Source organism: Anolis sagrei, chromosome 1, assembly GCF_037176765.1.
Source record: "Anolis sagrei isolate rAnoSag1 chromosome 1, rAnoSag1.mat, whole genome shotgun sequence".
NCBI lineage: Eukaryota > Metazoa > Chordata > Lepidosauria > Squamata > Dactyloidae > Anolis > Anolis sagrei.
The window spans coordinates 279980686-280006014 of record NC_090021.1 but is presented as its reverse complement, the minus strand read 5'-3'; the positions used below and the strand labels follow the sequence as shown (position 1 = coordinate 280006014).

Here is a 25329-nt window from a genome sequence, read left to right as displayed (position 1 = left end):
TTGTTGTTCATCTGAGTAGACATTTCATTTTTCTAGCGCAATCTGAAATGTTGAGGACCTGTGCATCCCACAGTGAAGAGATAGGCGTAGTAAGGGACAGTTGGCCCTCCATATCCATGGATTTTATAGGAAAGATTTAAGGATTCCATGGTTTGAAAATATTATTAAAAATCCAAAAAGAACTGTCGTTTTGCCATTTTTATACAAGGGACACCATTTTAATACACCATTGTATAAAATGGGATCTGAGCATCCATAGATTTTGGAATCCACAAGGATTCCTGAAGCCAACCCCCAGCAGATACTAAGAGCCAAAGTACTGTTATGTCTTCTCTGACTATAGATGTTAGACTTATTATCAGGCTTCTAATAAACTATTATAGAAATTCTATGGTGAAATAGGAGCCCCCAGTAGTGCAATGGGTTAAACCCTTGTGCTGGCAGGATTGCTGACCAAAAGGTCAGTAGTTCGAATCCAGGGAGCAGGGTGAGCTCTTGTCTGTCAGCTCCAGCTTCTCATGTGGGGACATGAGAGAAGCCTCCCACAGGATGGTAAAACATCCAGACATCCCAACATCCAGGCATCCCATGGGTAACATCATTGCAGACGGCCAATTGTCTCACACCAGTTCCTCAAGTTGCTCCTGACATGAAAAAAGAACAGCTGACTTGAAAGCTAAGAAAATATGTTTTAGATCTCAATATCATAGGAAGGTTGAGGTGGCAGCTGACACAAGTTAAGATAATTTAAATGTATCATGGAGAAGGAAAAACAGATTGATTGTGAAGAACTTTTATATAGATTGGTCATGATCCAGCAAAGCTAGGAATTTAACAAAGTTTACTGATGCACAACTGTATCTTCAGATTGTACAGGTGACACATTATAAGCACATTATAACTACTTATTACTTGTAACACATTTTGGGGAGGTTACAAAAACTATCCTTTCATCAAAATAATATAAGGACTGGCAATGTACTCCTGTAATTTATCTTTCTTTTTAAGTGCAATGAGTAATTGCAGCCAGTCCCCAAGTTATGAACTAGTTGCTGAAAATGAGAACACAAATGCACCCACATTCAGAATACCCATAACTGAATCAACAAAGAAACAGTTGTTGAAATTAAACAAGACAAGGTTTTTGTGTGAAAGAAACATGAGTCTGATGGAATTTAAATGGATGTCATGAAGCCAATGGGTGGGAAAGGGTGGTGATTATCCAGTTTCACTTGGGAATTTGATCATTAAGATGGAGACGATTCCAGAAGAAGCAACCTAGGACAGATGGGAATGGCTATTAAAATTTGCAGGAGTTAACACTTCCCTAACAATTCCTAAGCTTTCTTCCCTAACACTTCCCTAACAATTCCTAAGCTAATATAGTTTACCTTGGGAAAACTATATTACATGTCTCAATTGTAGCAATATCACAAAGCACAAATTTTGGAATTTGGGCAATTTAAGCAATGAATAGGGGTGGATAAGTTTTTCTTTTCCTTCAGATTTTTTGATGAAGCATTTAGTTTGTGTCAGTCTATCAGTGGTTCCCAACCTGTGGTCCATAAACCACGAATGGTCCACAAGAACTAAAATATGGTTCGCAGCCTCACCATTGCAACGAGAGTTACTGGTCTCGCAAAACCCTCTTATAGTGCCGAAGCGTATTAAATATGGTTTTCTGTGGGTGAGCAGATGGAGACTACTTGATGGCATATGTTCAGTATCAGAAACTAGAGCTGATGTGGTCTATTCAATGAAATTATCTGAATCAGCACCCCAAATAACCAAACCAAATTTAAAGTTGACCAAAAACTGATTCGTAACCCTTTTGGTACTGATGTTGCAGAGTGGTTCCTGGTCAAAGTGGTCTTTGGTCAAGTGGTCCCTGGTCAAAAAAAGGTTGGGAACCACTTGTCTAGGTCAATCATCTGAAAAGTGACTAAAGTGAGGAAGGTGGTTAATGTGTGGAGACTCCAACATAGAAATAAACACTAGAGAGGGGCATTATCTTCCAGATATTATTAGATCCCTTACATCCTATCATTGTATGTTTATGTTTTGAACTGGTTTTAATTTTATCGTGGTTTAAGTGTTTTTTACTTTTATATGCTTTTATTTATTTATTGTCTGGAATCCCAAATTGGGGAAAAGGAGGGATGTCATAATAATAATAATAAGAAGAAGAAGAAGAAGAAGAAGAAGATTGAGTAATTCTTATCTGAAATTTGGGGTCAGAAGTGCTTTGGATTTAAAGTTTTCTAAAACCTGTCTTTGAATATACGTATATAATGAAATATCTTGGAGATAGGACCCAAATCTATCCTTGAAATTCCTTTATGTTTCATATACACCTTATACACATAGCCTAAGGATAATTTTATATGCAATATTTTTAATAATTCTGTGCCTGACACAAAGCTTGAACTATCGGAAAGAAAACATGTCATTATCTCAGCCATGCATGTGGGTAATTTCAAATTTTGAAGTATTCTGAATTTTGGATCAGGTATGTTCAACCTTTAGTAGTGGTAGGAGTAGGAGTAGTAGTAGTAATATCACCACCATACATACAATTATGCATTCAAAATAACAAATACACCCAACAATATAATTGTTTGATTAAGCAACACCTTTCCTTTTTTCCTTCTTCTAGAGATTAAGATCGACTTTGTGCCCAGACAAGGTAAGCGAAGTTTTTCTTGTTTCAAGAATGACTTTTGTTGGAGCTAAAGAAAGTCTCATGAGGCTTAGAATAATCCTCCATCATATTGGTAAATAATGCTTTGCTATTATGCTTTTGCTGCAGAACCCCCCAAAATCCGCTTGGATTGCATGAGCCAGACCCCTGACACCATTATTGTGGTTGCAGGAAACAAGTTGAGACTAGATGTGCCAATATCAGGGGATCCAGTACCCACAGTGATTTGGCAGAAAGCAAACAAGGTACCGGCCTTAAAATTCACTATCCCCAGAATGGCTCAGTATAAGCATTTCTTACAAGACTATTTCACTTGATTTGTAAAACTTTATGTTGTTGTTGTTGTTACATTTGTGAAATTTCACTGTGAGGAGATAGTAGTCCTATTTGGTCATCCATGAAGTACATTATATCAATGTACTTCACGGATGCTTGTTTTCTGTTGCCCTGGAGAGTAGGGTACAGAGCAATAGCTTCAAACTACAGGAAAGGAGATTCCACCTGAACTTTAGGAAAAACTTCCTAACTCTGAGAGCTGTTCAGCAGTGGAACTCTTTGGTTGAGGCTCCTTCTTTGGAGGTGTTTAAACAGAGGCTAGATGGCCATCTGCCAGGGGTGCTTTGAATGTGATTTTCCTGCTTCTTGGCAGGGGTTTGGACTGAATGGCCCACAAAGTCTCTTCCAACTCTATGATTCTATGTGAAGGAGAGAATGCACTAGCAATTCCTCATCTGTTGCATTTCCACCAACTTGTTACAATATGAATGGTGACAATATGGTCCACAGAGAACCTCTGCTATCTCCGGAGACTTTCCAAGTAATATGGTGTCCCAGTTATTCATGGTTCCACCTCACATGGAAAGATTCCAAAGACTGCAGAAGTTCTCCAGTCCAGACTGCCATCCATATATACAAAGCTGCAAAAGGCCTGTGTTCATTCAACCTGTTCCATAAATAAATTACATGGCAGTTAAAGTGGCGTCAGTCTGCAACCCTAAAGCATTGGTGTACTCTGTGTGGAGGACCCCTTCCTCAATTTCTAATGCTCAGGCAAATTGCTGAGACCGCTGTTTTATTTAGCAGAACTGGCATCTTGGCAATATTCAGGTATAATTGGGAGAGCCCAGAATTAAGTTTTTTTTAAGTAGTAAAAAGTTTGTGTGTGTGTGTGTGTGTGTGTGTGTGTGTGTGTCAGGAGCGACTTGAGAAACTGCAAGTTGCTTCCGGTGTGAGATAATTGGCTGTCTGCAAGGACACCCAGGGGATGCCTGGATGTTTTACCATCCTGTGGGAAGCTTCTCTCATGTCCCTTCATGAGAAGCTGGAGCTGACAGACAGGAGCTCACCCTGCTCCCTGGATTCAAACCGCTGACCTTTTGGTCAGCAGTCCTGCCAGCACAAGGATTTAATCCATTGCGCCACCCGGGGCCCCTAGTAATTGTAAAAAGTAAAAACAGCCCAGTGAGGACAGAGCACACTCCTTGGCCACACAATACTGGCTGTTGTCAGAAAACTGAAAGGAGGAAATCAAACAAAATGGGATTGTAAACAGCAGTCTACGTTTTGTCCAAGTCCCTAGTCATAGCAGTCTAGACACCAATGTGGTTCCCCCTTGTGATTTTAGAGAAATTCACACATCACTTCAACTGCATCTAGAATGCAGTTTGAGCAGCTGAGAATTAATTATCACATTATAATTTATCAAGGATCATTTCCTCGTATGCTTTGGATGATTTACCCAATAAGGAATAAAGCCAAATTTTAAACATGGATGCATTTCTTGATTAAAATATTCAGATTCCACTCTATTCCTGGAGTTTTCAGGCTGGCATACAAGTAAAACTGCACTAAAAGTTGACAAGTTAAAATAAGTTTAAAGGATGGAAATCATTTTTAAACCATGTGTTTAAATACTTTGGGGTGAATCAGCTAGGCCCCAAAGCCTTCAGTGAAAAGCTGTTATTTTATTTGGTGCCTAAATAAAGCTCGCAGGGACTAGTCAGGCCTTCAAGGGAAAGATGTTCTACAATTGAGGTACCAGAGGTCAGAAGACCCTCTCCAATGCTGCTTAATGATTTTACCCTCCAGAAGACCTCATTCCTTGGTCAGGTATTTTGGGAGAAAAATACAATATGACACCCTTATCTGCAGAGACCAGGACCTGCGGTTTCATTTATACATGCCCAACAGAATATGTCCTATCTAAGCACCTTCTAAATCCTCCAGCCTGACTCTACAGTATTCCTGGGCTGAAGGTACTTAATTTCAATAGGGTTCATTATGATCTGAGGTTTCATATATATGCAATCTCCGGGAACGTATTCCCTGTTGATACCATAGTTATACTACATATCACTAGGAATGCACAATTTATACGTTGGTGGAATTTCTGGTTGTGGAATTACTGGAATAAAATCATCAAAAAAATTGTGCATTCAGTATGCATGTATTTTCAGCATATGATACAGGCAACATGAGATTATCACCACTGGCTTTGTCAAAGAACTTTGCATGTTCAGCAGAAGGCATGAAATCAGAATCATAGAGAGATGGGGTTTGAAGGGACTGCAAGAGTCATCCAGTTTGACATCTAACTATGCAGGAATAAACAAAAGAAAGCACTCCTACAAGATGGCCATCCAAACAAAGACAATACACCATCCCTCAAGGCAGTCTATTCCACTCTTGAACAGCTCTTACCATTAATAAGTTCGTCCTAACGTTTATGTGGAATCTTGTTTCTTGTAGTTAATTCATGCTCTAGTTTCTGGAGCAGCAGAAAATAAGTTAGCTCAATCTTCTACATGACATATCCTCTGGTCCCTAGAGATGGCTATATCACCTTTCACGATTCTTTTCTGCAAGATAAAGATTTCTAGCTCCTCATTGCCTGATTTCCCGACCCTTTGCCATCTTGGTCAGCCTCCTCTTGACACATTCCAGCTTCTTAACAGATGTGCTTGGAACATACATTCTCTGACAAATCTTTACTTTGCTGAATATGATATTCTGTTGCTGATACAAAGCACCAGCGCCTTCCAGATAGGCAATATATTTTGGGAAGAACAAGACTGACCTCTTGTGGCATGTAGTTGACAGTGTGCACTGAACCGCTCTCTTCCTTTTCTTTCCTTTCCTTTCCTTTACTCTTGAGCAAGATACTGGTTGTCAGTTGTTTAACTATCTTCCTCTCACATCTCTGTCCTTGATAGTTTCTGTGATAGTTTCAATTGTGGGCCATTGCTTTTGACTCCAGTTTTATATTTTTGCAAATGCAGAGAACATCCTTTTTCCCTTTATTATTATTTTTCTCAGTATTACAGAGCTAGAAGGGACCACAAGAGCCATCTAGGGTGCTTCCAGACAGCCTTTATCCCAGGTGCATCCGCTGTTCCTGGGGGCTTGTCCACACCCATGCACACTTTCTGGGGTGGGTGTTCAGTTGTTCTTCTAGGACTGGCCCAGCAGAACATCTGCAGACCCTACACACACACACACATAGAGAGAGTTCCCAAGATCCTTTAAAAAGTAAAATAAACTTACCCAGCCTCCATTACAGTTTTGCTGGAGCTCTCCCAGCACATAAAAATGATGCACTGGGAGAGCTCTGGCAAGACTGTAATGAAGGCCGGATAATATACCATAGAATAGCACTATGGGGGACCTAGAGAGAACCTTTGTTGAAGGGCCTGGGTTCTCCAGTGGTATTCTATGGTATAATTCCAGTCCAAGTATAGTCAAAATATAGGGTTTGCTATTATCCACAGTTTCATGTATCCATTGAGAGTTTTGAATAAGGAGATTATACTGTATTGTATATTCCTTTAGTAAAAATAAGGGTGAACTTTTCCATTTGGTTAAGAGGAGGAAGAACATGATGATGATCATGATAATGTTTATTTTTAATGTCTTATTATCACATTGCATTCTCTACCACTTACTGTCTTTCATATCCACCACCTCTTCTCTGAGGATAGTAAACAACAACAACATCAATATCCATAACTGAGTGGTAGATAATGTATTTTGCTTTAGCATGGCTAGTCCTGTTTTTTTTGTTCTCGTTGGTAAATCCTTCCCCTGTTTTGTTATTTTTACAGAACAAGGAAATGGTGCTAATAAATGAAAAACCAAAAGTCACAGAAACTGCAGACACATGTGAAGATCTAAAAGGTGACAACAAAGTAAGTTCCTTATTTTTTTTCAGTCCACCTGAGAGATTTAACTCTTAACAGCCTATTTATGAACCTAAAATGCACCCAGACATTGAGGAGAAATGGGATGTTGATTTCTGGCACAATACATTCTTTTTTATTTTCAAATATGCTTTGAGTTGTTTTCTTTGAAGCTATATGACTTCATCTTCCTTTGGACTCAGTTGCACTTGCACCTAGGGTAATGTTTCTCAAACATTTTGAGCACCTCCTGCAAACCGATGTGACCTTTAGGGGAGCACGGATAAGTGCCATGGATCCCTTCCACAGCTTAATGCACACAGATCCTTGTGCAGAGAGTTTTGTACTTCGCGTTTTCTACAGTATGCAACCATTTATCAATTAGCAATAACCTCATGTGGGCATTCAAAGAGGGATAAAGGGGGAAAACCTTTTTGACCCCCTTTCTAAACCCATATGGACAAAACCAGGGGCTCTTCCTAAGCCCCTTTTCAAATCACATCCTGATTTTAGGGCAGTAAGTTGGCAGTCAAACTACACATATCCACTTCTAAGAAGTCTTCAGTCTACACAGTTCTTGGCTGCTAAAGGAAGAAGGCAGCACTCTCCTCGGATTTCTATGCCCTATTCCAGGAGGAAGAGGGAGAAACTGGGACATTTTAAAAGCAGCTGAGACAACAGGAGATTGATTGAGCTTGTCCCTACCCATTTCAGGCACTTGGCTGGTAAAGGCAATATGATTCTACTTTTACTGCCATGTCAACATCCTGTGAAACCCTGAGATATGGCTTCCAATGAGGCATTTAGAATTCTCTCTCAAAGAGATTTATTGCTTCATCAGACTACTAATCCCAGCATTCCATAAAGTAGAGTCATGGCAGTTAAGGTGGTATCAAAGTGCTATAACTAGGCAGTGTTTTCTGTTTTAATATTTCATTGCTTATAATGTTTGTTTCTGATATGGAATTTAGACCACAATAAAATTAGAGGTAATGGCCCAGTGAGCTATGCTAACCATAATTAATAACCAAAGTTCCAGATTCAAAACTCATCAATGCTTTGAATACAATTTTCCTACTTCTTGGTAAGGTGTTGGACTGGATGGCCCTCAAGGTCTCTTCCAACTCTATGATTCTATGCTTCTATGATGCGGCTGGATATCCCCACCTAGCCCGGCGGTGAAAGCTCTTTGGGCAGGGAGGAGTTTCCAGGAAGTGCTGGCACTCCAGGCCATCAGGGATCCAGAGTGGGGATGATGGGATTGTGAAACCCAGGCCCTGGAGAACAATGAAAGCTAATCTCTGTAGTCTTGGCTAGGGCTAGATTAACAAAGATGCCTATTTTTTGTTATATTATTTGCCTGAGGCTGAGAAAGCATTCCTGACCTTGGCTTGAGTCAGGCAGCTTAGTTTCTTATATTTAGTACATTTAAGAATAAGTCAGAATAAAAGTACAGTTTATACATTTCAGACTTGGGAAATAGATACATTATTTAAAAAGGATAAAAGTTATACAGAAAAGAATAAATTAAAGTTTTGGTTTTGGATATCTAAGCATGATTATGTCTTTTTCTAGACCAGAAAATGGTCCCTGGCCAGCGGGGCCTTCTGCTTAAGCACATCTGAGCACAATGGTAAATTCGGCACTCTGTCTCAAGCCATTGAAAATACTGTGCCGGGTTTCCCATTTGACACCCAGTGTAACCATATTTCTTTTCTTTTCAAATTGTCCGTAGCTGCTTTCTGATTCTGATGGCAGAGTCCATGTGGAGACATATGAAGACCACTGTGTATTCACCATTGAAGGAACTGAGAAGGAAGATGAAGGAATCTACAAGGTTACAGTTCAAAATCCAGCAGGGGAGGATACAGCTGACATCACAGTCAAAGTTATTGGTGAGCAAGAGAGATGCATGTCATTATGCCTTCCTATGGAAACCTGGGATTTGTAGTTTGTTGTGGCAGTAGAGCTCTCTGATAGAAAAGTAAAGATCTCGCAGAACTACAGATCCCAGAATTCCATAGCATTGATCCATGGCAGTTAATGTGATATCACAAACTATTGTAATTCTGCAATGTGGATATAGCCTTGCTTTCCAAAGAATATTTAGTTCTTTGTCAGTCTCCCACAGATTTCAGCCACTCGTGCAAATGCAAACTTTTCAGTGGGGCAGAAAATTCTGCAGTTGTTGCTTTTCCATCCCAGTATCCATCATTCTCCAATCTTGCCTTCTATAGGAAGTAGGACTTCAGGGGTATCAGAAACAGAGCAAAAGTGACAGTAGGGTCTACAGTTGCTGCCTATTCTAGTTGAGATGAATTAATAGAATCCAAACCAATATGTGTCTGGACCAAATTGCTGTTCTGTGTGCCTTCAAGTCATTTCCAATTTGCGGGGTTTTGTGGGGTTGAAAGTGACCATCTAATTGAGAGTGTTTTGATTGTGTACCCCTTCTTAACAGGGAGTTGGGCTTGATAGTCCTTGTGGTCTCTTCCAATTCTGTGATTCTAATAGTTGAATAAATAGCTAATTCAAAGCAAGAATATGTAAAATGTAAGGTTACAAGATTGTTTACACTAATGGTAAAGTTGTCCAATAGAGCCAATGTGGTTTAGTGATTTGAGCATTGGGCTATGGAGGTTTGAATCCTCACTCAGCCAGGGAAACCTACTGGGTGGCAATAGGCAATTCACACACTCTCAGCCTCAGAGGTAAGCCCCCTCTGAACAAATCTTACTAAGAAAACACTGATAGGTTTGCTTTAGGGTTGTCTTACATCTGAAATGGCTTGAAGGCACACAATGACAACAGCAACAACTTGTCCAAAACCACTCTGCTAAAGTTTTGCATATTCCTGAACCATGTATTGTTGAAGGCTTTCATGGCTGGAATCACTGAGTTGCTGTGAGGTTTCCGGGCTGTGTAGCCATGTTCCATATATGCTTATGGAACATGGCCATACAGCCCAGAAAACTCACAGCAACCCTATACTTGAAACATCTTTAGAGGTTTCACCCAGTTAATGTCTTGGTGACTGCTTCTTTGTATTATTGTTCACCATTAAGCAATTCAATCAGTCATTGAATCTGCATTAATTTTACATATTAGTATTTAAAACAATACTAATGAATAAAAAAGTATATTCTCTTTGTTTTAGATCAGGGTGGGGACCCTTTGGTCTACAGGGAAGGTACAGGCTGAAGCATGCCCTCCTTGATCCTGTCCCCTGCATGGCATTTAGAACAATAAAAGAGGTCCCATTGCTGCAAATGAGACTCTTGTTCTGAAGCTGAATTGTTGTGTGAGGGGATTTTTAATTTTTAATTTTTTTATGTGGGGGAGAGAGATGGATAATGAAGTATGTGTGTGCCTGTGTGGTAGGCACCATCTTCGAAGGGATAATCCTGCATGCATGAGAGTGAGAAGAGAGAAAGCCACTTGTTGCATTAAAATAATTAATTGTTTCTTTTCAGTCTGATACCCAGTTAATTATGAAAATTTTGTGGGTTAATTGAAAGGTGTTTCTATTAATGAAATGACTAAACCAGGGGCATGCAACATGTATTTTAGTTCATGTAGCACTTTCTGGAGGCTCTCAAAGAACTTTACACACTTGGCTACTGTCATTGGTACCACCAGGATTGTTGACATTTTGGCCCTTTCTTTCCTCCTTGCTGCTCATTTAGGATGGAAAGAGTGATGTCTCCCCAGCCTCTACTGCAGATGTTTTGGCTTTCAATTCCCAGAAATTCTAACAGCTGGTAAACTGGCTGGGATTTCTGTGAGTTGTAGGCCAAAACACATGAGGACCCACAGGTTGAGAAGCACTGCTCTACTGTATGGTCCAGTGAGATATTCTGGCTCCCTCTTGTAGCAGAGACAGACACCATGGCAAATTTTGGCAGCAATTCTTTTGACAGTGGCAATTTTGGCACCAATGTGAGAGCCTAAGTTGCCATGGTCTAATTAAAGTTATATCCTGCCATATTTGTATAAATATTTTTCTAATAATATACTCACACCAAAGTCAGCAATGGCAGTTTCCACAATGCATGATGACTTCTGGTACAACTCTGGACCAACTATGTTCACAGTAAGTAAAGTCAGGGGATACATCTGAGTTTTCAGGAAACTCCAGAATGCCCTTGGGGTTTGCAGCCGTCTGGACAGTTGCAATAGGTTCCATTCAGCCTGGTCCATTGTCCAAACACACACCGCTGCCATCACCCTTTTTTAGAGTTGATTTTCCCCTCTTGGTCTAATGGCACATCACAACACTATGTGCCCAAACATCAGTGTGTGCCAAGGGCGAGGAAAGTGTAGCCTATGCAACTGTGGGATCCCCAGAAGATTTCAAATCACTTGGGGGGAAAAAATTAAATGATTTGGGCAGATGTTTAGACACATCCCCCCCCTCTCTATATATGTAAATATCTCCAAAAACTGCCCAAACCACCTGAACATGTGGGGGTTTGCATTCCCCTTAACATGAGCTTGCAAGCCCCCCCCCCCCCCCCCAAATCGAAATCAAACATAAATCAGGCTCAATTGTTGTGTTATTTTGGGCACACTGAAATGTCCTAATGCAGCCTCCCGGGTACGCATGGGAGGGGACAATGTTCCTCACCCTCTTCATAGTAACCCAGCATTGTGTACAACTTTGAACCTTTGACAGAAACTTTAATACATTCATTTTGTGAAGACATCTGGACTTCCAATCAAGACTTCAAGTCCAAGATTTTTTCAAGAGAAAGAAGCTAACCAATTTCAGTAATATTAAATGCAAGTAATATTAACAAATGCATTAAACCAAAACATACTGCCCGCATTTAAAGGGCTTTAAAAATATTAGAAACTGTTGTGACTGTATTTCATTCAGATGGAAGCCACTAAAATGCCTGCATAAATCTGGCTGTGTAGAGATAGACCGTAAGAAGAGTAGGACTGGATTGGAGGAATATCTAATCCAGCTTTCTGTGGCCAAGCAGTTGCCTTTGGTTAGCCCATAAACAAGTCACCATAGCAATAGGCCCCATATTGCCTGTAAAACTCCACCCCCCCCCCACATGTGATATCATGACATATTTCACTCATCTCCTTCCAGTGGATACTCTCAGAGTTAGATCATTGCCCTACAGCACTGCACATGGTGTATGTCTGAGACCCCCTCCTTGCTGTTTCTCCCTAGTAACCGGTATTCTCAGGCTTCATGTAGATGTAGTGATAGTATCTATTGATTGTGAGTTAGTCTAATCATTTTTTCCAGTTAGATATGTTGGAGGCTTTCATTATATTTTGTGGCAGTTGATGCTATAGCTTAAATATTAAAAAAATGAATTTAGGGTGAAGGAAACACTGAACATCAAAAACAGCTTTTAAAAGAAAGCCATTGGTCACCATAACATTATTTTAAAATTTTGTAGTATTCCTTATTTCTTTTCCTTTCTCTTTCTTCAGATGTACCTGACCCACCCGAGGCTCCCCAAATCACTGATGTTGGTGAAGATAATTGCACAGTGCATTGGCAGCCTCCTAAATATGATGGAGGACAACCAGTGCTGGGTAAGAGTTACTAGAAGACACTTTGCAAAAAACAAAATTAGCCAAGATCCCGTTTCATATTTGTAGCTCCATAAACATAGCTAGAAATGACTAAGGAATGGACTCCCCCAAGCCCACCTCAATTTCCAAGGAGACACTTTATGGGATGGAGACCTGCACATGATGATTCATAGTGCAACTCCATTATGGTTCTAGGGTGGAAGGAGGCTAGCTGAGTCATCCTGAAGTGCCCCACTTGACCACACCACAGGCCTCTATTGCTCAGAGTATGTCCCTGCATTTTAAGGTGGATTTTGGAACTATTTATGATCATGACCATACTGCCACAAAGATGAATATGTAGCATATCTAGCAAGATGAATACAGTAGTGCCAAGACCCCCATGGACGCAAAAATCTATGAATCTATGAAGTTCCATTATATACAATGGTGTAATAAGGTGGTTTGACTTTAATAATAATAATAATAATAATAATAATAATAAGTAGTAGTAGTAGTAGTAGTAGTAGTAATATATTTACCCATATCTTGCTTTTATATCTTGACTGACTGTTTTTTTGAAGAAGAAAAAAGGGGGTGATATTTTCAAGCCACAGATTTTTTAGGTGCTGAATCCATGGCTATGGAGGGCCGACTGTACATAAAATAGCTACATTACAAATACATAACAATGCAGAATGCCAACCTATATCAAGATTGAGAATAACGTTGGTCCCTTCATTAAAAAATACTTCCTAGAATTATAAAATAGTTTTAGTTTAGTTTTATTATATGTTTGTCCTTGTCACCTGCAACCTCATCTCACAGGTTGCCAGAATCTCCACGCATCGTGGCAAATCCAGTGACCATCCATTGTTCGGGGGTGTGGAGAACTCATTGCCCCATGCCCTTCATTGCCTGACCCAAGAGGAAGCTGATCCCATGGGGGAAGCATTGACCATGCGACTTCCTCCATTGCTTCCAGCACAACGTGAAGTCTGCCATTCTGCCGCTGAGGCGGCATACTCAACCTCCACCCCATGGAATCAGCTTCCTCTCAGGTCGGGCGATGAAGGGCATGGTGCAACGAGTTCCCCACACCCCCTGGAGCTCTGCCATAAGTTCCTCTGCGTTGTGTAATGGGAGCCGGCAGGCTCCATGGATTGTCTAGGGCTCAACCAGCATATGCTGCTGGGAAAAAAAAACCCATTTGATGAGTTCACTAAAGGACAAGTGTCCACTTCCTGCTCCATCAAAAGCTGACTTAGTGTATTATGTATAATTGATAACAAAGGAAGTGGGAATCGTTAGCATTTCCTGGGAATTCCCAGAGTGGAAACACATGACAAGTAGTTCCATATGCCTATTTTTCTCCCCCTCAACTTTGGATCTTACAGAAACAACACAGAAAAATGTAGCCCAACATTATCTCTCTTTCTTCTGTCAGGCCTATAATGTCCAAAGGAGTTTTCAGTCTGGAACTCATTTCACTAAGTTGAGACTACCCTTGAACAAAGTCACTGATCAGAATATCAAGTTTCAGGACGGGGGACAGGAAGAAACTGTCATCAGAACCGGCTGGTGTTAAAGGCCATGATCCCAAGTGTTGGCACAGTTAAGCCTATTGAAATCAATGGGTTTAAGTTTGTCCAACCTTGTTGTGAGAGTATAATCAAAGGCCATAAAAAGTGACTTTACACTACAGAACCTACAGTAAATAATTCTAATATATGCTTCCATAACTAATAGTCTTCTGCTTAAAGGAAGTGAACCAAGGCATGTATGAATAAGCTTTGGCACTTGTACATTAAACAGTTAAGTGTACATGAATAAGAACATGGAACTGGTTTAAAAATAGTTGCCTTTCAATCACAATGGATGTATTTCTATTGAAAAGAGTTTCTTGCTGTCAGATGTGATGTAAGGCTTCAGTCATGTTCACTAGCATGAGTCCCACCAAACACAGTGACAAGTGCTTCCAAGAAATGTAATTACCATTGAAAAGTTACTTTTAAAAGGGGGAGTGGAATGAATTCACATTAGATTAAGTTACTTTATTGATACAAAGAGTAACTGTTTCTAGTAACTGCTCTCTGAACACTTCTATGGTCCTTTTTCTAAATAAAAACAATAATATGCAAATGAAAGAAACATTGCAAAGAGTTACTTTTAAAAAAAACATGATAAGTAATGGCAACAAATCTATTTTCAAACATTGTAATGAGTAATGAAAATGACTTATTTTTCCAAACTCCACTTTTGATTGTTGAGGATTATGCAACACAAAGCCCAAGTCAATATTCAAAGCTTTGCATGTGTGTGTGTGGGGGGGGGGGGGGGGGATTAGAGATAGGCCAATAAAGCCAAACATACTACTAAACAGTAAAAAAAAAAAGATACACATTGAGGTTAAAATTAGAATCATATGGAAACTAATGGAGGAACATTTTAGTCTGCCTGGATTTTCTAACTTTATCTAGAGATTTAAAGCTTAGATCTCTTAATTAATGTATTTCTTAATTAAGGAATGACCTATTTGGTTAATGGCTCATAAGTCATATATTATCTTAGTAGATTTGCAAGTGAACGAGCTCTTAATAAAACAGATGCTGCTATTGGGTCCATTAAATTAGATTACTGAGTTGATGTTTGACTTGTTTACCAGATTTCTTTCCATTATCCGTATCTATGACAGGTACAGAGTGAGAGGTTTTTCAGTCTGTAAGTCTGTTAGCAATTATCAGCTTTCCTTTTGGCTTTTGTTGGGAAGTGTTTCTTTTCCAAGCACATTTAAAGGTGGCTAAGAGGCATAGAAGCATTTCTGGAAAATATTAACAGTATTTGCCGTACTATCAATGGCTTCATTAAAACCTTGCTAGATAATCATATGATATATTAGACAAGATGACAGAATAGTTACCAACAGGCTCCACGTCAAATGGACCACAGTTGTTTTGAATTGCATCCATGGAAAGATCCCCAAATCAGTTCCCTGCAAATTTATGTGTAAGAGTCATGAAAAAAGAGGGGCTGCTTATCAGAAGATTAAACAAATGAAGTTACTGGAGTGAATTATGCCTTGGTGAGGCTGCAAGCTAAGTGAGCAAATAGAATGAAACAGGGAATAATGGATTAAAGTATGTTTAACTATTTAATTTGTGGATTTGATTATAACAATGGGATTAATCTCTACTCGTTTTCTTGCAGAAATATGTATCTTGTTCCTTGTTAAATATTTCCAAACGGGCATCTGTGTTGAAGTTTCAATAATATGATACAGAAATCAGTCAAACCTAGTGAGAAAATAGGGGACTTTGTGCTGGGGAAGCAGTTGGCAACCTGATGCCCTCTAAATATTTTGAATGAAAATTCTCACAATAGTGGCTATGCCTGATGAAAATTGTAGTCCATCTAAGCTTATTTAAATCTAGTATGAAGTGATGGGATTTAGACTTTCACAGCATTACAACACTCTGGCAGAAAAAGTTAAGTACCTTACTAACCAACGAATGCCAGGAAGCCATACAATTAATAATAATAATAATAATAATAATAATAATAATAATAATAAATCTTTATTTGTACTCTGCCATTACCTCCTCAAAGGGACTCAGGGTGGCTCACAGAAGCACTCCAAGTGCCACACACAGACAACAATACATAAGCACAAACACAATGACACAAGTGCAATCAATAGCACATAAAAATCTCATCGATAAAATCACAAATATTTGAAAACCATAAAATTCCTAAAAAGCAGTAGAAACTGTGGGCCGGTATCCATCATAACAATCAGTCAAAGTGTGGGCCAGCACTATCAATGATTCAGCACATTGGCCATGGATTACTCAGGATCAAAGCCTGTCTGAAGAGACATGTTTTTAGAAGCATTACAGTTGAAGCATTACAATTACAATTAAGCATTACAGTTAAGTGCAGTGACAGTGTAGTATGGATATATTTCTAACAGCCACCATCACCACCACCCTGTATCCCATTTATTATTGTCAAGAGACTTCTTTTGGTCTGAAGGAAACAGCAGTAGGGAGCGGGGATTACTTAGCATAAGGATTCCGGACACACAAATTAGTTTGGAAGTGGACCACTATTTTGACAATGGGATATATGAAAGCAAAAAAAGGAAATATACCAGCGAATTATAGATAATGAGTTGCAGTACCATATAATTGCATCCACAGCATATCTTGAATTCAGAGACAGTGGCCAGTCTTTTGTGTTAGCATAGCAAATCATTTTAATATTTTAACTCTTCCAAAATGCAGAGGAGCATTTGCCCTAGCAAAATTAAATATATTGCCTTCAGCCTTATTGCAAAGGAGGTATAATAATGTCCCCTATGATGCACACTGATGTCCTTGTAGTGTTGGCTCAGTTGAGACATTATGTCATATATTGTTATACTGTTCCTTCTACAGTAGCTTTCGGCATACTTTTATCCACCCAATCCTACAAAGCATTCCTGGAAGAACTGATAAGATGTACATACACTATTTTCTGGCAGATCAGAATCCAAGGGTAACAGTTAAAGCCAGGTGCTTGCTTGTCGACAAAAAAATGACACCATAAACTTAGAGGAAATTTTATTTGTATTTAATAGTGTTTGTTTTTATGTGACTTTTTGTCAATATTGTTTGTTCGGTTCTACTTGTTTTGTCTGATCTGTTGATCGTAATAAATAATTCGTTTGGAAGTGACAACAAGCATTAATTGATTCCAGGCATGTAACCGGGGGGGGGGGGAGGGGCTTGAGAGGCTTCAGCCCCCCCCCCTGAAATTCTCAAGGTGGTCCAGACCCACCCACCCCCCAAATCAAAATCCTGGCTATGAGCCTGATTGATTCAATTAATTATTATTTGGAGATTTTGCTAGTTTTAATTAATTAAGTTAAAAATAATAAATAAATAATAACTTTATTTATATCTTGCCACCATCTCCCAAGAAGGGACTTGGTGAGTTAACTAAAAAACAGATGACTGACTAGTTAAATAATCTCTTATCTCTTCCAGTCTTAATCTGTGCATTAAGCAATTGAATGACAGAAGCTTTAAAATACAAGTGCAGTATACAATTCTTTTTTAAAAATTGGTTTGGGAGAGAGTAAATACAAAATTGCTTTGCACTTGTGCGTCTTGTAGATTTGGCTCTTGGAGCAGTTACTGCCTGCATAAAACTTCTACTCTCTTTTCTATTCACAGGCTACATCTTAGAAAGGAAGAAGAAAAAAAGCTACCGGTGGATGAGGCTGAATTTTGACCTCCTGAAGGATCTGACCTATGAAGCAAAGAGAATGATTGAAGGTGTTGTTTATGAAATGCGAATTTATGCTGTGAATTCAGTGGGCATGTCCCCGCCTAGTCCTGCCTCGCAGCCCTTCATGCCAATTGGTGAGTTTCAACGGACCGGGTATTCCTTCTAAAATCTCCAGAAGGTGGACAAGAGAAACATACAAACACAAGTTGATTTTCTTCTTCCCTAAAATTCTTGATTTTTTTTTCAACAGTAAACTTTGTAGGTGTCTGTTTTACAATTTCTAACCTTTTTTTGCTTGTACACACACCTCCTGGTTAATGGGAGCAGGGTGGTTCCAATTTCATGAAATTGCTGATGAATTTCTAACTGTTAAAATTAGAAGTGTGAGAGGCAAGCTAGGTCTGGACGCGAGAGGGGAACTAATTGACAGCGACCTCCTATTGCCTCTCAGTTTCCCCTGTTCCATGATGGGTGCACATATCATAGTGTATCACCAGTGCTCCATTAATCTGCCCACCCCATGGAGCTCCAAGGATAGCTCATTAAGAAAATATCCATGGAATTATTTTCTATAAATAATCACTGACCCTCGCCCTGCAGTGTTTCTATCGGTCTCTCAGCTAAGGGCAAACGGTGCAGGTCTTCTAGGAGAAAGGAACATCTGAACACCTGAGGAAGAGCAGTAACAAAAATGACTAAAGTGGTGGTTCAGCTCACAGAAAATGATAAACAAGTAGAAGAGCTTTCCGAAGGTGATGGCGTGAAACTAGAAGTCCCCCCTGATGGTCCAGCAGAGGAAACCGCTCCCCAGGAAGAGATGGTGAACGTTGATATTCAAGCATCAGTTGATCATCAGGATGTGGAGACAGAAGAAATACAAGAACCTCTGCAGGAAACAACTGAGCTAAAAGGTCCAAGGTTTTCATGGAATAGGAAAAGGTTTACTTGGTTAGGAATAAGGCTGCACTCTTACAGCTTTGGAGAAAGAGGTGTTGGGTTTGTGACATGCATTGTTTGGTAATGTGCTCACAATGTTATTCCTCTAATATGTGATGCACTTGGTTCTTAAATTTATACTCGATTTAAATGAAATGCTGTTATAGAAAAGCAAGTGAGTAACATGTATTTATTGCAACACCATCTGGTAGGATGCTAACATCAGATACTTCATCTGTTGTGTGACTGTAGTTTTTTAATGGTCGTGGTGGTAGGTAGTACAGAACATTCTGCATAGTTGAAACATTTAAATCATATAAACAATTTGTTTAAATATAACAACTTTTCCTGTCTTATGATTAATGCACATATGGCATAACAAAACACTATTTCACTGAAGGTTTTTTAGTTTGTTCCATGGAATCTAAATGGTATGAGTCTGAATGAACATTACTGAATAGTCACTATTTCATACAAAGGAAGCTGCTTGGAGTCTTGTTGCTCAATGGAACATTTTGGTTTTCAAAAATACAATTTAAAAGGTGGAAATGGCAGCTCTTTAATTCAAAATGTTTTGGGGGAACGGAAAACATTAAACACCATCAGTGACAATAGCAATGTTGGTCTAGTTATACAGACAATCATATCTCTTGTGAACCTGGAGGTAATCTTGCATTCCCCAAAATTACCCTCTCCCACCTCAATATTTGTGACTTTTATCTAGTAAAGAAGTTACATTCTTGGAATAGTTTGTACATATCCACAATATCTGATGCTTTCTTTGGTGCACACTGTATAGCTGTTGTCAGGTGGCACAATAAGGTGATGAACTCGACTTATTGGTTATAGATAACATACTACTTTCGGCTTTGCTCATGGTTTCTTTATCTAAATATGGGTGCTTTTCCTAGCCTTGAGTTTTCCCCCTTCCCCCAACAAACTAGATATAAAGACTGAAAATGTTCATGTAATTTTTCTCATATCCTGGGAGACAAACAAATTAAAGAGAAAAAAGCAATTACAAATGAATGATCTAATAAGTAATGGAGCAAAGTTCACATGTTTTCTACAAGAAAAGCCAGAGGTCTGACCATTTCTTGACTTGTTAAGTAATCCATAGCTGCCCATTATAAACAGCCATAAAAATCAACCAAATTTTATTTCCCATCTCCCACACATTTCCACACCCCAGGTTCCCTAAATGAGAGACTAGATCTCCCTCCAAAACACTTCCATCCACATATCTCCTGGTCGTAATATGTAGTATCATTCAGAAACCAGATTGATGAGACTTGTCCCTTTTGCATATATGGGCTTCTAAACAGAATTTCATATAAGAGATATTGTAGATGCATGACTATCTCCTTTACCATTGTAATTCCTACTAGGTATTAAAGATGAATACTGGAATTTCATCAGCCTTTTCTATAAATGATCAAAGTGAATGCAGACAATGTAGACAATGTCTTTCTGAATACTTGCATCTAATCTTGCACTCAGAACTGACAATTATTATTAGATTCATGGAATCAAGAGTTGGAAAAACTGCAAAGGCCATCCAACCCAACCCCATTCTGCCATGCAAGAATATACAATCAAAGCACTCCCAACAGATGGTCATTTGGCCTCCATTTAAAAACCAGAGAAAGAGACTCTGCCACACAACATTGTCTAGACCTTGTTGTTATTGATGTTGTTGATACTATTATTGTAAATTACTTATAGCATATTTCATATCATAAGATCTTTGCGCAATTTACAATGAAATCAGTTTAAATAATCTAAAATCTAGAACAATGCAAGTAATGAAAGCATTCGGAAAACACATTAAGCATAATAATTTTTTAAATTTGAAATAAGATAGCAACTTCTACGTTTACAAAGTTGGATATAATCACTAGACCCCCAAGGACTTTAGTGAACAACCAGATTTTAACAATCACTGAAATGAAACCACTTGGACCTCCAAAGGAACAGTATTCCATATGCAGGATGCGACTGGAGAGAAAACTTTTACTTATGTCTTCACACATTGTAATGGTCCCCTCCAGTAGACATTAATCCTCTAGCCCTGGCAGGCTCCTTTAACTATCACATTTCAAATTGCTTGGGGCTTTAAAGGTCATTAGTAACAGCTCAGAAGAATGATGCTGACTGAATTACAATCCATTCTTGTGGTCCTTTGCAGAACATTCACTGAATTCAGAGTCTATGAAACCAAACTATATCACCATGAGCCACAACTGCTGGTTTTGTTTGTTTGTGTTGTTGTTGTTGTTTTGTTTTATTTCATGGACTATGAGAATACACTGGTAATCATTTTTCCCCTTGCAAGGCTCTGAAGTTTGAAATAAATAAATTATAGTTTTAGTACATTCCTGCAGGCATTTTAGCACATTGGTAAAAATAGAAAGGAATTGTGAGTGTGAAATATATAGGGAAATATGGGATTTAATCCATTTTCTGAAGAATAGAGAGCAATCTCATAAAATTACAGCCGTTGTTATAACCGCATGATTTTGCCTGTCTTATATTTGCCTGTTATATATTTGTCTCATTTGTATGAATGGTGTACAGAGCCATTCAGATATAAGTGTGATGTCCTTTCCTGTTTTGTCTTTAGCTGTTTACTTTTGTGTCACCAGAATGTATAACATACAATTTCACTGGTAGCACCATTACTCCTCTCATTTTGTGACACCAAATATCAGAAAAATGTAACATTATCTGGTTAGCTTGGCACCATATATCTGTTTATGGCTGTGAAGACTGATAATTGCAACACACGTACATTCTGCAAAAGTGTTTAAAAGGTGCAAGTAGTGCAGAATGCAGTAGCATCCATCCTCATCTGTCACCACCAGCATACAAATCCCAATCTAAAGACATTAGCTTGAATCTTGATTAGTACCAAATTTTTGGGAAAATGATGCCATAACCTTTTGGGAAATCTCCATAACCTTTTGGAAAATGGCACTCATTCCCATTTGGGAAAATCAGGAATCTCCCTGAGAAGAGTTAAAAACTCACTTGAGTCAATCTTCTCCTTAGTGGTAAATATCCACTAGCATTCATGCAACGCAGTTAGGTTTCTCAGCTGTTAAACGGATATACCTAGATATCTCTTTGAACTGTTAGGGACAATGCCCAGAGTTTTAGGAGTGTTATTTTCAGTTACCCAAAAACATTACTCTCCCTTAAAACATCTTGGTTTAAATCATGCTCTCAAGAGACTAAAAACAAAGTAGTCTTTGTTAAAATAACATAGTTGATTTACTCACAAACTTAATGTATTCACCATACAGGTACATTGCTTGTCAATCCAGTTACAAGTAGATTTGAAGTAGTTTCTCTGTGTAGATAACACAGGGCATCCTTCTTATAATCAACCGTCCATGATCTCTAAAGCATCTCTCTATTCTGAGAGTAAAAAAGACTTATGGAGTCTGTTCTATTGACATCTAAACTGTACTGTTTCTGCTGGCATCTGAAAGCATACTGTTTTCAAAATGGAGTCTGAGTTTGAACAAGTCGCAGATCTGCTCACATGGTCTGCAGCCCCTCCCACAACATAGAGCTAAGGGAAACTGCATGCCAATACACACACATACAATACAGTAGGCAATCTCAATGATATACATAACAAATTACTAGTGGAGGCTTGAAGAAGATTGCTATTTCCAACACAAATAGAGTTGATCACTAAATCAGTTGCCAGTTGGCGAGTCAACACATAGGCAAATTCCACTGATACAGTAGGTCAGTTCTAGTTGGGACAAATAATATTGCACCAAAACCAAGAAATCTTATACTAACCCCATGTACAACAAAGCCCAGTACTGCCAACTTGAGAGGCATCAACTCCTATAGATTCCCATCCCTGTCCAAAGATCATTAGTAATACCCTGTGGTCTCCCATACAAGTCTAAACCAAGCCAAGTCCTGCTTCTAAAATCAGACAAGATTGCTGTGGTTTGATAAACTTTGAAGGGGATCTTCATACTTTATAGGTAGATTGTTTGGTTCTCCCAGGCTCCATAGTTTTAGATCACAATTTCCCAAAAATGTGAGTCTTTGTAAATTTCATCATTAATAGCAGGTTGAGTAAACCTTACCTGGATTTCCAAAATCTGTTAATGTGGGTGGTTAAGATAGTTACACCTTTGCTTTCTGGTGGTTCAGTGTATGCTAACTTTGTTTTATGCACAAAGTATTACAGATATCATGTATAATATTACCTTCATGCCACGTATCGAAGATGTGTATGAAACACATACATTTCATGTTTAGATTTGGTCCCATCTCAAAGATATCCAATTATGTGTACACAAGTGGAAAAGCAAAATATGGAACATTTCTGGTCCCAAGCATTTTGAATAAGGAATACGCCTCCTGTGCATTACATGATGAGCATTAAACAAATAATGCTAACCTTCTGAATGTTGTATTTTGTTTAGCTCCTCCGAGTGAGCCGACACACTTCACAGTAGAAGACATTTCAGACACTTCGGTTACCTTGAAATGGAGACCCCCTGAACGTATTGGAGCAGGAGGACTGGATGGTTACAATGTTGAGTACTGCAAAGAAGGATGTGAGTAAGCTGTCCTGATGCAGTCTTAATGCACTTTCATTGAGCAAATGACATTGTCCTCTACTCACATGTTTATCTGATTTTACTCATGAAGTCAGTACTATTTGGGTAGGCAAAGGAGTTGAAAAGTAGCACTGACAATGACAAAGCCTTAAAAGCTTGAGAGAAGGCTTGAGAGAAGAAACAGGAGAGTCCAAAACTTTGCCCAGATATTATAGCCATGAGATCTGCAGTTCCCAAAATTGAGATGTATACTGAATTAATCACTACTGGCTACTGGGATAAGGAGGCAAAGATGGGTCTTTTTAGTACACAAAAAGCTAGTTGTAACTCAGAGATCTGTCCCTTACCCTGAGCAAAATAGGTTGGGTTTTTGTGCAGGCACAAAGCAAAAGCACAGAGAAACATTACAAATTTTACTTCAGGCAAAGCTGGGTATTAAATGTTAGACTACTGTAATTAATAATCTTGACAGAGCTGGCATCCAAGAGCTATGAACTGGCAATCCCTCCTCCAAATCATAGTTCAGGATAGTCAGGATAGTCTCATGGGCAAATCATTGTTTCTTATGACCCTTCCAGACAAGCCCTATATTCCAGGATCTGATCCCAAGTTTTCTGCTTTAAATTGGATTATATGAGTCCGCACTGCCAGATTATCTGGGGTAAAAAGAAAACCTGGGAGCAGATCCTGAGATATAGGGCCTGTCTGGAAGGGCTCTCAATCTCCCCCTCCAGACTTTTAACAGGGAGATGAGTGTCCACTTCCATTACTTCCATTATGGTGACAGATACAAATTTATGACATGTGGATCATCTTATCTGACCTCAAGAATGTTAAGAGGCAACTATCCCCTGCCAAATCTCCACTTTGCAGTAGATCCATTTTCAAAAAGCTTGTGGTCATGCTCTCTCCACTCTGTCCCAGTAAAATGAACTGCATTTGTGTCACTTTCTTTGCATTCATGTCACTTTTAAGGTGCACTCTTAAGCACATTTACTAGGAAACACTTCCACAATAAATTGCTATAAACCCTTCCTTTAAAAGAATTACCTAGCAATGGATGTTGTATTTGCAGCCACAGAATGGATTCCAGCTCTTCATGGCCCGATAGAACGCACCTCTGTGATTATTAAAGATTTGGTCACTGGTGACAAACTTCATTTTCGTGTCACTGCTATAAACCTAGCAGGTACCAGTCAACCAGCGATTACCAAAGAGCCAATTACTATCCGAGAAATTTTGCGTAAGTATCGATTGCGAGACAGCATTTATCACTAAGATCTCTATATACATATACATATACATATACATACACATATACATATACATATATATATATATATATATATATATATATATTTAATGGGGAAATGGTTGGAAAGTCAGGGGATTACATTATTAGAGAACATAGAGCACATTACTTCTCCAAATATCTTTAATATTCCAGTTTTATTGGTGGTGATGATGATAATGGTGATGATGATGACGATGACGACAATGATTTTTTTAGTGTCAGGAGCGACTTGAGAAACTGCAAGTTGCTTCTGGTGTGAGAGAATTGGCTGTCTGCAAGGACATTGCCCAGGAGACACCCGGATGTTTGATGTTTTACCATCCTTGTGGGAGGCTTCTCTCAAGTCCCCGCATGTGGAGCTGGAGCTGACAGAGGGAGCTCAACCTGCTTTCCCTGGATTCGAACTGTTGACCTGTCGGTCAGCAGTCCTGCTGGCACAAGGGTTTAACCCACTGCGCCACCAGGGCTTCCATGATGATGATGATATTTGTTTATTACTTCTCACTCTGGATAGATTTTCCAGATTCCAACTAGTTCATTCTGCTATTATCTTCATAGGTATTGTAGCCAATTTCTTGCCTGTACATGGCTAAATACCCTAACAAACAGGCATGTAGCCGGGGGGGGGGGGGCTTGAGGGGCTTCAGCCCCCCCCCCCCCCCAAAATTCTCATGGTGGTCCGCGAAAAGGCCTTACTGGTGCATTATTTAAACTGTTATGTTTATTCATATCATGATCTGATCACCATGCTCAATATATCCCATATGCATGGGGGTATTGGGGTAATGATGCAAAAGGTTTGCTAGGCTAGACCCA

General features: G+C 39.1%; 1 protein-coding gene across 1 annotated transcript in view; it reads left to right on the top strand.

Annotated features, from left to right (window-relative positions):
- Positions 1-25329, top strand: part of MYBPC3 (myosin binding protein C3) — a 95139-nt gene that overhangs the window by 53947 nt on the left and 15863 nt on the right. Inside the window, exons 18-25 of the mRNA XM_060763136.2 lie at positions 2657-2686; positions 2810-2946; positions 6802-6885; positions 8612-8771; positions 12334-12438; positions 17634-17822; positions 23082-23216; positions 24295-24462. Coding sequence (XP_060619119.2) covers positions 2657-2686; positions 2810-2946; positions 6802-6885; positions 8612-8771; positions 12334-12438; positions 17634-17822; positions 23082-23216; positions 24295-24462 — 1008 coding nt within the window. The remainder of the gene's footprint in view (positions 1-2656; positions 2687-2809; positions 2947-6801; positions 6886-8611; positions 8772-12333; positions 12439-17633; positions 17823-23081; positions 23217-24294; positions 24463-25329) is intronic.